Source organism: Berghia stephanieae, chromosome 2 (genome assembly GCF_034508935.2).
Source record: "Berghia stephanieae isolate SIO BIC M18660-M18661 chromosome 2, UCSD_Bste_1.3, whole genome shotgun sequence".
Lineage (NCBI taxonomy): Eukaryota > Metazoa > Mollusca > Gastropoda > Nudibranchia > Aeolidiidae > Berghia > Berghia stephanieae.
Window position 1 is genome coordinate 75,387,493 of NC_088361.1, and position 17,536 is coordinate 75,405,028.

Sequence of the window (17,536 nt, forward strand, 5' to 3'; positions counted from 1 at the left end):
ATTGTTCCAGAAAAATTGGTTGGCTTTTCAATCGAACACTTAGATAAGGAATAAAAAATTTGGGACCAACATGAAGTGTTAAATTTAAGCAGAAGTTACTTAAAGAGTGTTGACTTTTTGCGGATTCCACTCTCAGGAGTCACTTTTTTAGCTATTTGTATAGAGGGTTCCATGTATTTTTGCAAACGTTTCATTTGCGAATACCCAATTCGTCAAGCTTTGAAAATCAAATTTTAAACTTTCTCAATAAGATCTTACAACACCAATCCTTAGTCACTAGAATGGCGTCCAATAGCACCCTGAACTTGTGTGATACCAGAAAACCATTGTAAAGCAACTTTAAGCACTATTTGTGAATGCCAGCGCTATATCAAATGATAATAATAATGATTTCAAAAGGTGTTTCTTCAGTTTGTTAACAAAAAACTAACAACAGTTCTGACCTTTAACTTTGATCAATCTGTGCCATCTTTAAAACAATGTTCAATTTTACGTTCATCATTTGTGCTGAAAATCACAAGAAAAAAAGAAAATTAAATTTCCTATGTTTCTGTGTTTACAGATAGAAAATATACTTTTTGGCCCAAAAATTATGCACATTTTTCGGTTTGTTTCTGAAATTTCTCGTTGATGTCACAATCATTAAATGCTGAATATTAATGTAATGTAAATTGCTTGTTAAAACTTGCTTTTAAAATTGAAACATCAAATCATATGAGAAGTATGTTGCCAGCCGTGCTATGTGAATCTGTGTGATATTTTGTGATGGGCTTGACCACATCCTAAGTTCTTTTATATTTATGAAAGGGTTAATGATATATTACCAGAGATCATACTATTGTTTTGATTTGTTTTTTGTTCATATAGTTTTAAATGTTTGCTCTCTTTGTAGTTCAAAGTGCGTTCATCCCCATAGTCAATGAAAGAATGTTAATATTAGACTTCAAGTCAAATACAACACTACTGAAAATAATGTCTCTTATACTTATGACTGTTCATTGAGAATGTAAGCTATGCCATTACTCATAATAATTGTCATTTCTCCTTGAAAAATATGTAGGCTATTCACAAGTAAGGTTAAAAGTTAATGATCTAGTGCCTTACATGTTATTGAGTTAAATTATATGAAAATGAAATTGCAGTTTTGACAAATAACAGATGCATGCTCTCCACAAATATGTTTGCTGCACCTGGTGCATAAGGTTTTGGTCTTTCTATCCTTGTTGCAAGGGCATATGTGGCATCGCTTCCGTGCGACAGCTGGACGTGTCGGCGTCGGAGATGGAGAGCGTTGTCGTTTGGATGGCCTCGGAGATGCTTTTGAAGGTGTCTTGGCTTTGGATGGTGTCAGATTCCTTGTGGCAGATGGTGTTTGACTTCCTGTAGCACAAATGTCTGAAAGATTTTTCAACACAGTTTCTATATTGTTTCTGATGGGAATGTTCAGTGTTTTGATCAGTGATCGTCGCTTTACCTCTGGATAGACCAGTTCCTTTGCCGCACGAATCAAGAAAAGCTGCCTGTTGTCCTTGTGTGCCAGGTTGTTTGTTGGAAAAGCAGCATTCCAAACTACCCGACCAGCAATTCCTGCAAGGTCGACCATATTGCAAAACATGACCAATGGCCACCTTTTGGTCTTTCTTTTCACTGTGAAAGCATGGGCCATTTGGTCCATAGAATCAACACCTCCTTTGGTTTTGTTGTAGTCCAATACTATATCTGGCTTCTTGGTTTCAGTGTCGACTGAACTATCATTGTGCATTGTGCTAAGAAGAATGGTGTTCTTATTCCTCTTACCTTGGAAAGAAACCAAGGTTACCCCTTCACGAAATAGAAATTTTGAGTCCATGAATGGTATTTTCTTTTTTGCCTTGAAAGAGTGGAGGCAAGAATCTCTTGTTCCTTCGAACAGTCCCTACAATGGACATCTTTCTTTTCAAAAGATCTTCAGCAAGTTTTAACTCTGTGAAGAAGTTATCGCAGGTCACATTTCTTCCAGTGTCTTTGAAATCTTCTGTCAAGTTTTTAACAATGTCACATCCAACAGAATCATTTGTGGCCTCTCTGGTGAAGGTTGTACCTTTGCCAAGATAAGGCATTCCTTTCGGAGGGTAACTGCTGGAGGCCTCACAAATCCAAAAAAATCTTTATGCCATATTTATCAGGTTTGCTCGGCATATATTGCAGGAAGCTACATCGTCCTCGAAAGGGGACGAGCTGCTCATAAAGGATAACTCTAATGTTAAAGAAGTGAGAAGGCATTGCATTATGGCATTTGCCATACAGCTTTAGCAATGCTTCAATAACCTTGCCTGATATTGTTTTAGTTATTCTATCACCGGGTCTAATAGACCCAGCTGTTTTTTTCCTATTATTTTGTTACCGGGTCTAAGAGACCCATGCTGGTAGGAATCTATCTATCTATCTAGTCAGCTGATCCTGCGTAGGACGTTGCTTCCCGAACTTTCTTGCGAAACAGATTACGGTTTTCCGCCAGTCTACTTGCTTGAGTTGCTGTCATTCCCAGCCATTCGCATATATCTTGTTCCCAGCTTCTTGTTGGTCTACCTCTTCCTCTCTTGCCGTCTACCCTTGTCTGCAGAATGTGCTTTTCTAATGATTCGTGGCGAGTCGTGTGGCCAAAATAGTTTAGTTTCAATTTCTTTACAGTTTGAAGAAGAATTGGTGATTTTATTCCGATCCTTCTCAGGACTTCTTTGTTTGTTTGTTTTTCAGTCCATGATATTCTGAGTATTTTTCTGTAGCATGCCATTTCAAAAGCTGTGATCTTTGTGCTCTCTGCTTTGCTGATAGTCCATGCTTCGCATCCATATGTTGCAGTTGGGAAAACAACACTTTTGAGGATTTTGATTTTTGTTTGAATGCACTGCCCTTTCCAGATATTATTCATCTTTTCTAGCTTTGATCTTGCCATTGCTAGTCTCCTCCTGATCTCTGGGGCCGATTTCCCGTTGTACTCAATCCTGGCTCCAAGATATTCAAAATTCTTTACTCTTTCTATTTCTTCTCCATTGATTTTTATGATGGCATCTGTTTTGCATTTGTCAGTATTCATGATTTTGGTCTTCTTTATATTCAGCTTAAGGCCTTTGGTCTCGCTATGTTCCTTTACAGATGTTATTAGATTCTCTAGTCCCCCCGGTGTTGTGGACAATAGTGCAGTGTCGTCTGCGTACCTCAGATCTTTTATGGGTAGACCTTGCATTTTAGGTTCGTTGTAATTACTTCTCCTGACATCGTTTTCCACATCAGATAGGAATCAGATACCAAATATGCTGGTGGGGATAGGGTTAAAGATGTAGATATTCTTTTCACATTCTTACATTAACTCTTACATACTGACATGGGTACGCTATATGTAATGCATACCATGGTTTCTTATATTATATTATACATAATTTAAAGATGAGGGGGGGGGGGGGGGGAGAGAGAGAGACGATGTGAGAAAAGAAAAGTCATTTCTGACATACAAGCTGGTATTGGACTACTGCTTAACCGGTTAAATTCCTTCTGTATTTTAATTGGAACTCATGTTACATGTCAATGTGTACTTGTAAATGTTTTTATCAAATACGGTTTAAATGTCGTGCAGGGCACAGTGTGTCCCAGAAGTTTGGAACCAATAAGAAAATAGTTTACAGAGAAACATCCAGCACAGCTAAGCACACATGGATGTTAGCAGAAAATAAAGAGAAATAATTCACTTTTTTGTTTAACACAAACCAGAACTCGAAAAATGACTTTGAGAGCTTTTTTACGATTTTTAAAAATTCATTTTTAATGGATTTCAACGTGTCCACCATTTTGTATGATCAGTACTTTGATGCTTCGCTCAAGTTCTCTCGAAGTGTTTTTGAGCATTTCTTTGCTGACTGATTCAACTGCCACCTTAATTCTTCCGTTGAGATCTACTAGGTCTGTCACTTTCACTTTGTATTTGTAGACTTTTTCTTTTATGTAGCCCCAGAAAAAAAGTCCATTGTTGCGACGTTTGGTGAACGTAGTGGCCATTAAATAGGGCCATCTCGGCTAATCCATCTGTCTGGAAACGTGTTTAAAAGCTGTTGGACGAACAAGCTCCAATTGGGAGGGGCGCCATCCTGCTGAAAAAATTGATACTAGGTTGGAGTTCTAACTGTGTGCAAAAATATTTATTCAGAAGATCGTGATATGTTTCAGCCGCTATTGATTGTTCAGAAAAGAAAAATGGTCTGATGACGCAGTCGACCATAATGCCAGAGAGTTTTGGCCTGTTGTTTTTGTGTTCCCTAAAAGTGCCAGGATTTTCAGGTCCCCAAATCCTTTATTGTGCTTATTTAGTTTCCCAGCGACATGAAAGGTAGGTACAAACTGTAAAAACTACTCATTTTAGAAATCTTTGATCGTTTAGCTTGTGCATAGTTTCGTGAGCATATTGGAGTCATTTGAGATTATTTTATTCAATATTCAGGTTTTTTACACAAAAATTATAAGGATGGCAATGATCTTCAATGCCTGAGGAAGAGAAACATTTTTTTGGTGTATTATCTACTAGTTTTTCCTTTAGATCACCTTACCTGTACGACAGGGGGGGGGGGGGTATTTTTTGGTTATTTTGAGATGACGATGGTATCAAACATCGGTTTCAACTGCCGTTTGTTGCTATGACGATGTCGCTAAACAGGGGTTTTACAAAAAATATATTTCGCTATTTGGGTTTTTTTTAAATTACTAATAACATATTATAGCAAAATAAATGGGACCAGATCGCTACAGGATAATCCATTGGTAAAACACAAGTTCGTTACTTATTTGATAAGAAAAATAAAGTAACACTTTAGATAGATACCTCTTTTTACAAATTACTACCAATTTTCTGCAAAAATTACAGACTGGGCAAAGTGGAATAGACATCAGTGATATAATGTAAATTTCCTTGAATTTGGCTGCTTAAAGTTTTAAATCGATAGATTTCTGGGCCAGAATAATTAATGATCGTTCGCAGGGTCACTGCATGTATTCTCCTCGTAGCAAGGCACAGGTTATTGTGATAAGTTAACAACAGGGAAATGGGGTCTGACAATGGGAAACACAGACTAAGTTGAAAGAATGTAATGAAGATGTAATCCGTGGTGTGTCGTTATTACTCTAATATTGTCATCATCGCACTTTGTGATCAGTTATCTTCGTTTTCAGTGTATTATCATGGTGTCTTGTAAATGTTAATTACTATTTATGTCATAACGGAATGTCTTTACATTGTATGTGTGTAAACATATCTTTTATGTTTTCATTATAATGTGGAATAAATTGCAAACAATTATCATCTCTTTTGTTGTTTTTTATTTTCATAATTGAAATTGCGGTCGTTTATCTGCAAGCCAGTTCCTGACCTCCCACAGTGAGCAGGGAGCTACTTACTGTCTTCTACCCCCTATATTTATTTTCCAACTTGCTTTCTATCTTTGTCTTGGAATGAGATTACTTGGTTTTGTCCTGGCCCTGGCCGGATACCCAAGCTGAGAGGGAAACAGTCAAATGTACAGTTAGTTTTGGGAGATCTTTTTTTTTTTCCTTGTAAATCGTCTCTCTGTTATGTACGAGTTATTTTTTATTTTTAACATATGATTTGTAAACATTTGAGTGTGGGATGCTGTGCTGGTGTCTGAGTGAAACATTTAGGTGATACAAACTTAGTACAATGATAGTGAGCTCTTGGAATCTACATCTGTTCCCTTTTTGTACCATTCTCCTTTGCTTACTTTTTCCTCAAGCCCTTTTAATTGTATTTACTATTATATCTAATTTTCATCCTTTTTTTCTGGCGCTGATACGACCTAAATGTGCCATAAAACCCTTAAAAACAAACAAACAATTATCTACAGGATCTCGATTCATCTTGCCTGTTATCACTTTATAATGGCTTTCAGTCCAGCACGGTTTCCTTTAACTCCTCGGGACATGCAGAAAGGTTCCAGCAAAATGTGCCTTGCCAACAACAAAAAAAACATGGTGGAGAGGGGCAGTGTAGCTCAGCGGTATGCATGGGTATCTGATTCGAACCCGATATATATATATATATATATATATATATATATATATATATATATATATATATATATATATATATATATATATAAAATTTTATTTTATTTATTTTAATTTTTTTTTTTATATATATGGCCCGAAGAAAGCCACCTCTCCCTAGCTCAATTTGCGATGGTGAGCTGCGGCTGACACCCGGGATTCCAGTCTTTCCTTGGAATAGACCCTAAGACAAATCTCCGCTTGAGTAAATGGAACTTGATTATTTGATTTATTGGTATGTTGAGGCTATTGGTCAGTAGTACCATTAGCATCTAGTACCATGTTAATGGCCAGTACGCGCTGGTTTCTTTGTATTTTGTTGGGGGAAGGGGTTTCGATTAAAACTATCCTTTTTTTTCTACTGGCGCTAGATCACCTGTGAGCTTTTAAATATTGGTTTATGCAGAATTATTAATTGGTAGTTTTGGTTTTTTTTTAAATTATTATTATTATTATTATTATTATTATTATTATTATTATTATTATTATTATTATTATTATTATTATTATTATTGTTAACCTCAGTACGTTAGCTCTAGTACGACAAGGGGTGCCGAAATGTGCTAACTGCCATTAAAATTAATGTCACAAAATTTGGCCACATTTCCAACTCAACTCTGTTTTGTTTTGTTTTTTAGTGGGTTTTTTTTTTAAATCTTCATTGTCGTTGTTGTTTGTTTTCTTTTTTTTTTTTTTTTTTTTTTTTGGTCTTATTAACATCTTCTTTTCAAAGGTTTTGAATTATCTAGATAATAGAATTATCGGTGAATGGGAATAATTTGGCTAACTTCGCTTAAGCATCACTGTCTTTGACAGGAATATAGTCCATAATATTAATGTTCGATTGGTCTCGTTTAAAGTCGTAAAATTTGAAGCTAAAGAAAAAAAAAGTCGATGTCTGACGGAATTCAAGAGAATAACAGAAATTGGCTTGAAAGCGTTTCAATTTTTCTATTCATTTAAAATATTTTGACAGTTATAAATTCATATATCACTATGCCATCAGATTGCCAACAACACAAAGCCCGCCCGCCGCCCACTGCCCACGCCATCCTCAGTTCGCCGGCTGATCAAGAGAGAGGGAATGGGGATACCCCTCTGATGCGCATAATGGACGGCGCCCCCGTTTCGAGCCGAAATAAGTCCTGGCAACCCTTGTACGCAGAATCCCTGACTATGTCTAGAGCCACACATACATGCAGCGTAGATTGCATTGATACACACATATGTAACTGCCAATATCACAGTAGCGGTCGAAATCACTGGGCGTATTTTTTTAAAAACCTTTGTTTATGTTGGATGGGTGAAATTAGTTTGAGAAAATTTGTTGATAGACCGAGGTGAAAATTAGTTCAAGGAAGGAATGGAATGATAACACAGACCAATAATGGAAAAATTTGGGATGAGTTTGAATGATCACGGTCCCAACTTGTTCGAGATTTCCGTGCTGCACTTGTATTTCCATTTCCGTGATGTGTTCAGCTTTATACAAGTTTGTTGATGTTCCGATGAGCATAGCTTCCGTTTTGTCGCTGTTACTGTTGAGCATTTTTTAAATTGAATGGATACAAAGGCTCGATTATTCTATGGATAGTTTTCTCTATTACTGTTTTCAGAGAATTAGAGCTGTAGGCTATATCTTATGTATGGCACCCTTCTCAGAACACAAGTAGAAATAGAACAGCAGTAGCAGGCAAAGAGAGGTAACCTATCATCCATTAAAATTCTGGATGTGACTACTGTGAGTAATTTTTACACTTCTAATGAAGGGAAAAAACAAAAGGCAAAACACAATCAATACAAAACAAAAGGGGCTTTCCATTCTCATCTTTATTCAAAACCATTTTTCTTGGAATGGCGTGATGGTGCCATTTCCTTGGTTATATTATATGCAATAACTGCATCATTAAATATTTGAAATAAGTACCAATCAAAAACAAAACTTTTTAATGAGGAATTTAATCAAAATTCTAGCAATGAATGAATTTTTTAAATTCATCTTATATCGAAAAGATATTTTCTTTTCTGACACATTCTTGGGTGAAAATCAATCTGTTCAATTTATAAAAATACAATGCATTTTAGTAAAACAGTGATATTGAAATCAAAACCACAAGGATCTATAATGAAGACTGCCAGTATATACATGTATTATAGTCTGCCTTGCATTGCTTTGCCATTTTCTGGTGCATATCTTTGTCGTACAATTTTATTTTAAAAAACTAAAATACTTGTTTTTATATAGGTAGCGCAATATCCATTAAACGCACTCAAAGCGCTTTACAAGGGGTCCCTAGCCAACAGCAACACTTAACATGTAAGACGAGACATGATGTCTGTCTGGTGATGTTACAATTTTTTTTTTCAGACAGAGACAACGTTTATGACCAGGTACTCATTTACACTTGAGTATGGTGAGAGAAAGTGAGAAAAGAACCTTTTCCAGGGACTAACTACGCACCACTTGGTACTCAAACCCAGGACTTTCTGATCCAAAGGTGAATGTCATATCACTAGACACATAGCCAGAATTTTATTTTCTATCAGCACAGTTCCCATAGGGGGAAATGGGAACTCTGACTGGGGAACCTTGATTTCTACTTAACACAATTATGTCCCACTTTAATGTGCTTGGCCATCCTAATGAAATCTAACACTTAATCTGTCATCTGCATTTTTTGCGGCCGCAAATATCAGGGCGATCCGCAAATTTTGGCAAATTTCCCAAAATTGGCAAATCGTGGCAAATTTTGGGACAATAGGCAAATCGCGTGGCAAATTTTTGGGGAAAAAAAGAAGCGAAAACAAAATAGAGAAAAAAAAGTGTGAAACTTGAGAAATGTTGCAGCTTTGCCTGGGCCCAAACCAAGGGAAGCTACTCTCTACGGATAATGATCCTTTAAAATCTTTGTAACAACGCTATTTACAGTCATTTCATTTCTCAAGTCAAATAAATCGAGTCACTTAAACTTCCAACTTCAGTCATGGATCGTTTCGTCAAAAAATCTTCAAATAAGGACCCAAAGTGCGGCAAATTTTTTGGCAAATTTCTTGGCAAATTTTGGGGGTTTTTTTGGGCAAATTTTAGGTCCCAATTTGGCAAAAAATGCAGATGACAGCTTAATAGTAATAGGCCATTCAGTCTCATTTTGTAATTATCATTTTCTTGTTGAAGATGACCATTATGAGTATTCCCAGTCAGGTTTAACACAAAATTCTGAGGTTGAATGGATTTGACTATTAGTTCTTGATACAACTTTGGCTTTCTTAACCAGAACTGAGACTGATCCGAACACACCATTAACTCTTTAAGATTCAACCCGACAAAAACAGACCAAACGCAGCAATAATGGATATGGGAACAGATGCATAAATAAGCATGCAAACATAAAAACACAATAATTTGAATGATCAAAATTGGAACTATGTATATAATCAGGCCTGTAAATGGTTGGTGAAAAAATTGTCGGAACTTTTTGAAACGCGAAAATAGACACAGCAGGACAAAAATATGGACACAACACAGACATGACACTGACACGTCAATTGACTAGTCAAATCATGTCACTTTCCCCTACTTATTTATAACGAGGTCCTTATCTTATGGTATCAAAACAAAAAAAAACCCAATTATTTGAGGTCCTAGGTCTGAGTTAGTTGTAAAATGAAAGGAAGAGAAGAATTCCTACCCTTTTGAAGGATGTGTATCTAGACGTCTAGTGCTCGACACGGGAAGCTGCGTATCTTCGCTCCTCTTTGTGTTAAATGTTTACGCTGATTCTTTCGTTTACAGTGGAACCTCGCGATAACGACATGCCACGGGACCGAGTTTTTATGTCTTTATCCGGAGGTGTCGTTATTTAGAGGTTTCCAAGATGGCGGACAAAGTGGGCGTGGTAAGGCCCGCGGGACCAGTTTTTATTAACATTGACAAAACAAACAAAACATTGTAGTGTATTCCTCTTAGAGGGTTCTTGTGCGTGTGTCTGGATGAGACTTTTAGGTGATCTGAACTGAGTACACTGATAGTATGCTCCTGGAATCTACATCTGTTCCCTATTTAAACCATTCCCCTTTGTCTTACTTTTTCTTATGTCATTTCAATTGTAAATCTAGAATGTTTTTTACTATCCAATTTTCTTCCTTTTTACTGGCGCTGATATGACATAGATGTGTCACAGGCGCTGTAAAACCCTTTAAAACATACAAAATTCCTCCTCCTCCCTCAAAAACACTACAGTGGACTCCGGATAAGACGATGCCCAGGGGAACCGAGAAAAAAAATCGACTTATCCGAAAATCAACTTAACCGGAGTGTTATGAGCAAAAAACGCACGTGAACAAAGCAAACCAATCTAGAATAAGTATGTCCCTTCATGTGGCACGGTCTCTGTAGTGGCCATCAGAGGCTCCTATCCCCAATGGCCCCATAGAGGAATCAGAATACATCAAAATCGGAATTTGAGATAAAAAAGCGGAATCAAGTTACTGTTATTGACTATGACATGCTTTGCAACAGAAAATGTAATAGACAGTCCAAAAGTACTCAAATGGTAAAATTTTAAATGTGTAAAAATGTACAGATTGTGTAAAGACTAAGAATGGGGTCAAATAATAATAGAGAACACACAGATCCTGGCCGTCTGAGAGCAAAGCATTGAATGGATGGATATAACCTTGTCAGGACCCTCCTCCACCCCCACACACACACCTAATCAAACAAATGCGCATGCCGGTACACACACACACAGGGCTAAAATTAAATAGGGAAAGAAGCTGACCGTACTCAATAATATTATTACCGATTGAAGCCAACATATAATATTACCAAGGTCATTGACCTCAAAAATTGGAGTCGACATAATAATAATAATACGTTGGTCAACCCCCCTCCCAAACATATAAATATAATACTATCCCACATTAGCAGCACACACTTTGAAGGGACTAATCAGACACACAAAATGTGTGTTGATTGACCATAGGAGATGCTGACGAAATAAGCCATAGCTCACTTCTTTTTTTTTAAATTTTTCTGGATTGGAAAGATGAAAAGCGGAATTTTTGCCTTGAATGTGGAATGTATACCAATTAAGGGAAACTATTCCGTGAAAAGCGGAAGGGTAGGAGCCTCTAGGTCAAGGTCATGCTTCTTCCGGTATGCCAATTTCCTATGCGATGATTTTCTGTCGCATGCCAGACTTTCCAAATGCATCGAATCTTCCTTTTCCGCGATAGGTTTGCCATTGTAGTTGTAGACTTGACTTGAATTCTTGATAAAATTGATACTAATTAAGAGGGCAATTACATAGGATGGCCTGGGATTAGAACCAAAAAAAAATCTTGAACTTGCGACAATGTAAAATTTGAGATGGAGAAATTAAAGTTATTCAATACTGCTCATCTACGTACATTGAACACGGACGTCAGGCAAAGCACCTACATCACAATCACATCAATGTGCGCCAATCGTTCGCGGATATACTTAACCACTGAAAATTCTTACCGGTAGCTTTTTTTAACCAATGGAAATACTTGTTTATTTGTGATTTTATTGTGGTCATGAGTGATAAGAACATCGACTTTAGCGACATCGACTTATGTGGAGTTTTTTTTTTTTTTTTACTAATGTTATATAGGAAGAAGGGGGAGGGACCAAGAAAAAAAATCGACTTGGGTAAAAATCGACTTAGGCAACGTCGACGTATCCAGAGTGCACTGTACTACTACTACTACTACTACTACTACTACTACTACTACTACTACTACTACTACTACTACTACTACTACTACTACTACTACTACTACTACCTGTCATCTGCATTTTTTTGACAAATTGGGACCTAGAATTTGCCAAAATTTGCCCCAAAAAAAACCCAAAATTTGCCAAGAAATTTGCCAAAAAGACCAAAATTTGCCCAAAAATTTGCGGAGGAAAACTAAGCGTTTCAGTACAAATTAACATGCGATACAGAAAAAAATTATATAAAAGACAATTTATTACATTTAAGGACTTGAGAAATGAAATGACTGTGATTAGCGTTGTTACAAAGATTTTAAAGGATCATTATCCGTAGAGAGTAGCTTCCCTTGGTTTGGGCCCAGGCAAAGCTGCAACATTTCTCAAGTTTCGCACTTTTTTTTTCGTTATTTTGTTTCCGCTTCTTTTTTTCCCCCAAAATTTGCACGCGATTTGCCAATTTTCCCAAAATTTGCCACGATTTGCCAATTTTCCCAAAATTTGCCAAAATTTGCGGATCGCCCTGATATTTGCGGCCGCAAAAAATGCAGATGACAGTACTACTACTACTACTATACTACTACTACTACTATTATTATTACTACTACTACTACTACTACTACTACTACTACTACTACTACTACTACTACTACTACTACTACTACTACTACTACTACTACTACTACTACTACTACTACTACTACTACTACTACTACTACTACTACTTCTATCACCACATAATATCACATTTTCCAAGATTTTGTGTTACTACTACTACTACTACTACTACTACTACTACTACTACTACTACTACTACTACTACTACTACTACTACTACTACTACTACTACTTCTATCACCACATAATATCACATTTTCCAAGATTTTGTGTTTACTTGCTTACGCTTAGATTTATACCTTGGTTTTTATTAATGCATATCAGCCAAGATTCGTCAAAAAAAGCTGCGTTCTCATTGGTTCAAGCAGGAATCGTTTTTATAAACTTTTGAGTACTCATACTCGGTATTTTTAGTATCAGATATCTACGAAAACTGCCGAAAATCGCCAAAATTATGTCGTTATTCGGAGGTTTTATCAAAAAGTGCGTCGTTATTTGGAGGTTATTTTTACTGATCTTAAATAGAAAAAAAAAAAATCGGGACCACGGGTCAATGTCGTTATCAGGAGGTTGTCGCTATTCGGAGGTGTCGTAATCGGGAGGTTCTACTGTATTTGGATTAATTCTTATAGAAGAAGAAGAAGAAGTAGAAAAAGAAGAAGAAGAAGAAGAAGAAGAAGAAGAAGAAGAAGAAGAAGAAGAAGAAGAAGAAGAAGAAGAAGAAGAAGAAGAAGAAGAAGAAGAAGAAGAAGAAGAAGAAGAAAAGAAGAAGAAGAAGAAGAAGAAAGAAGAAGAAGAAGAAGAGGAGGTGGTGCGGTGGTGTGAGAGCTTTCGAAGAAGAATATATATTTCGAAGAAAAATAATTATTTCGCATTATTTTTTGTCCGTCTCACATCGGGATGGAACCAAAGAAATATAGAGACTGAGAAATAAGAACAGGAGATAAGCATGTGTGTTGGTAGCAAAATAGAGAGAAACCTTCCGGTCTGGTTCGACACACTTCTGTGTGTGCGTTATTTACTGACTAGGTGTGTGTGTGTGAAGACGACTCGCACGAACTTCGCAACCTCTCTCTCGCTGGCTGTGGCACAGTAGCCAGGCAGTGAATACAGTAGAACTCGGAAATAGCGAGTTCGACGGGTCCACTCCTGATTACTCGCTATTTCCGAGTTCTCGCTATTCCCGAGTTGCCAGGAAAGGTCACTCGGCTGTACAAAAATATGGAAAGACAATGAGTGTGTGTGTGTGTGTGTTTGTGCGTGTGTGCCGCGCGTGCATGCAAATGACTGTGTGTGGATAAAGTGGGGTGGGGGCGGGGTTGAACACGGCCTTCGTTAACTACGTAATGATGGCCACGGGTTGAAGTTGATCCACCCCTTCCATTTCCATCAAGATTTCGTGTGTGTGTGTGTGTGTGTGTGTGTGTGCGAGTGTTTGTATGCACTAGGCATGTTTGATGAGGTAAGCAAGCGCATCAGCACTCAATCACTGACCCACTGAAAATGATGGTTCCACGCTCCCCTCTCTGGCTGATCGTGTCGTTCGTTAACGAATGCTACTTGCTGACCGATGCTGCTAAGTGTTGACATCTTGGCTGCCAGTGCTTACCTCGCGTGTCGCGTGGCACCACATTGGGTGAATAATTGACCCCCATCCCCAATACACACACACGCACACAAACACACACACACCCAAATGTGTTTCCCCTACAATGTACTACTACAGACTAGGCTACTACTACTATGTAATGTTACTCGTAACGAAAAATACAAAAAAGGAAAGAAGCTAGGCTAAAAATATTTAAATCGCCCTTGTCTGTTGTTTTGCTTTACTTCTTTCGAAGTCCTAGGCTGGGGCAGGAAATGCTCATTATTTCCGAGTTGACCTCTTTTTCATACTCGCTACTTTCATGCTAATTTTATTGACTCAAATAAGAGAAAAAAACGGGGATTTAGATTTTACTCGCTATTTCCGAGTTCTCACTATTTCCGAGTACGTTACTTTCATGTTCTACTGTACATACACGTCTAGCGGAGTGTGTAGGTGGCATGATAATATTATAGCTAACTGATAGACGGCATGTATTGTCTTTGATGCGACAAATAAAACGTTTTTTTGTTTTGTTTTTTTTTTAGTCGGCATTTGAAACAATAAAATCACATTTTTTCGAGGAATGAAATAAAAGTCTTTTATTTACTTTTTTATTGGTTCTGTTCTTTGGGGTTACGAATTTTATTTTTACTATTATCTTCTTTTTTTTTTCTTTTTTTTTTTTTTAGCACTTATAGAGCAAAATCGTACTGTCGGAAATCCGACAATAGACGGAAGATTTACAGGCCTGATATAATGTCAGGTTTGATCCTAGCTAATAGAAATATTTTCCACACCTTGAGTTGTGTCCACTAAACTGTCAGCAGTTGTAGGTGTTGATTCTATTTTTTTTATACGTTGTCCAAAAATGGTGGTACCAACTCTTACATTAGTACTTCCAGCCTCGATCTGTCAAAATAGAAATACATGCCTCATGTTATTACAATATAAAGTAAAAGGGACTAAAAAGGAGTCCGCATAAGATAAATTTCTTGGGATCAGATAAAAAGTTTATCTTGACTTTTTGTCTCTGAGCATCCTGTGGGAGAGGCCAGGGGATCATTCCCAAATGGCGAGCGGCCAGATGTACACTGTACATAGGGTCCATAAAATTGCATATAAAATAAAAATATATAAAACCAATTTGTAGGAGACTTCCTATATGAAGTTAAAAATACAGTGTGCACAAAAATGTTGAACACATAAACCTTGAACACATGAAAATTTCCCAATTTAACCCATTTATTTTCATATTTCATTGTATTGAATCCAAAACACCTATTTTGTTCGATCTAAGTTTAAAATGTTACATTTCATTCTCAAATCTAATCTAAAAAACACATGCTAAACATTATCACACATTCCAACAAGCATGTTAACTGAAGATCAACACCTGCATCCACAGAGGTGGACAAACAATGTCAAACAATGACAAAACGCTTTGTCTGAAAATGTTTACTTCAAGTATCGATCTAAGAGAATTAACCCTAACTTGTCAAAAACCATAAACTTATTAAATTTGAGACTTATGAATCAAGTTTTTCTTTGCAGTTTATTTCAGTAAAATTTCGAAATCAATGAAAATCAAATCTCTCCAGTCTTTATTTTGAAAATAAATTTATTACGTCAAGTGTCAAATCAATAACGCAGAAAATTTCTAGGTAGAACTCTCTCTCTGGATGTCAGGACTATATCATGTATCAAATTAGTAAATATTTATTCTTTAAAGTAAGAAAATAATAAACGATGCCAAGATGTGAAATCTATTTTTTTTTATCATTCCAAACAGCTTCAATAAAATTTGAGATTTTGAAATTCGGAACAAAAATACTAAACTGGCATGCCTGTAATTTCCAGTCGGCCTGTTTCCTTATTATTATTTCATTTCCAATTGCAAAATAATAATAATAATAATAATAATAATAATAATAATAATAATAATAATAATAATAATAATAATAATAATAATAATAATAATAATAATAATAATAATGATGATAACACTTGAGTTTGGATAAGATAAACCTTAGTAAAGATAAACTCTTTTTCTGGCCCTCATGAGCGTATCTTAACTTAACCCACTGCAGTGTATATTAATATTTTGTGAAAAAAATACAAGGCAGCTTTCACTTCACCGTTCATCTAAGGATGTCCAATGCAATTCATGTATGTAAAACTGCTCTTGCAGTTGTAGTCATTGCAGACAAAGCGTTTTGTCTGGTACTATTTCTTACACATCTTTTAAAGTGGCAAACCACACTCTCTCTTTTTTAATCCAAGTCTAAAATGATGCTGAAATTGATGACACCATCAGGAATTTAGTCACAATTACAAAAACGGGACAGAAATTCACTTCATAAAAGATATTCACTTGTGGATGACTCTTGATTGTACCTGACTTCCCTTTCAGACAGACATACAGAAGATGCCTTACCCAGGTTCAACTTTCGATTACTGCCCCGGACTGCCCGGAGAGTGTTTTACTTTGACATTTATTCTCTGTCAAGGAAAATTTTATATTTTAGAGACAAAATTCTGTCCTTATAAACAAACAATTCGATTGGGACAAGGGTAGAGAATAGAAACACTTGAATGCTTGAAGTGTGCGACACAACTTAATTAACTCAAGACATTACGAACACACACACCAGCATAACCGACGGATGAACTCACAGTCAAACAACAGTATAACAGTAAAAAGTGTCATGATAGACGGCCCAGACATTCAAGGGGACAACCCAACTGAAACATAAAAGCAGTGGCAGCTCGTGTCGTTCTAGAGTGGGCAGGCAATACTATTCCCCCCCTCACCCCACCCACACGCCAAACCCACTAACCATGATAAGTACTCTTTATGATGCCGATGGAAAGAGAGCAGACGCACACAAAGAAACAACTCTTCTAGTCTGGTTGCCAAATCATGATTTTAACCATGACCCAAAAAAAGCGTCCGCCAAATTTTTTTTTGCATTTTATCAAAGTTGAACATCTCAAGATTAAATGTCTGAATAGTGCTGCCCTGAGCACATTGAGCATTTTGAGAAATTACGTCACAAAGGTCATGAAAAGGTCATTTTTAAAAATCCTCAAAAATCATTTTATATTATACAGAATGAAAGATTTAGTCAAATTAATTACAAAAATACTTCTATTTTTAAAATTGGCCGAATAGTTGACAAGTTATTAGCAATTTAACTATCCAAAAGGTCAAGGTCACTGTCAAGATGGTCACGTAAAATGACCCAAATATAGCCGTGTTTGGTATCAAATTGAAGGCCTTGACAGAACCAATACAGAATTTAGATTTAAATTTATGCTATTTGTTGGTATTTAAATTTCCTACAGTGGTGAAAGTATAACTGGGATAATCAAAATTGACATTTTTTGTGGAAAATGTGTCAGATCACACAAAAACACGGAGAGAGTCTCCATACAGAAAGACTGTGCCTTGTTTTGAGTCTTTAGTTTTCTTCGCCTTTGCTTTTTTACATGGCTATTTA

General features: G+C 36.5%; 1 protein-coding gene across 1 annotated transcript in view; it reads right to left on the reverse strand.

Annotated features, from left to right (window-relative positions):
* Window positions 1–383: 383 nt before the first annotated feature.
* The window catches only part of LOC144964005 (pyridoxal phosphate homeostasis protein-like), a 48,855-nt gene continuing 31,702 nt past the window's right edge, over window positions 384–17,536 (reverse strand). Inside the window, exons 9-10 of the mRNA XM_078897948.1 lie at window positions 14,834–14,945; window positions 384–507 (exon numbers count right to left, since the gene is read on the reverse strand). Of these exons, the coding sequence (XP_078754074.1) occupies window positions 446–507; window positions 14,834–14,945 (174 nt within the window). The 3' untranslated portion in view covers window positions 384–445. The remainder of the gene's footprint in view (window positions 508–14,833; window positions 14,946–17,536) is intronic.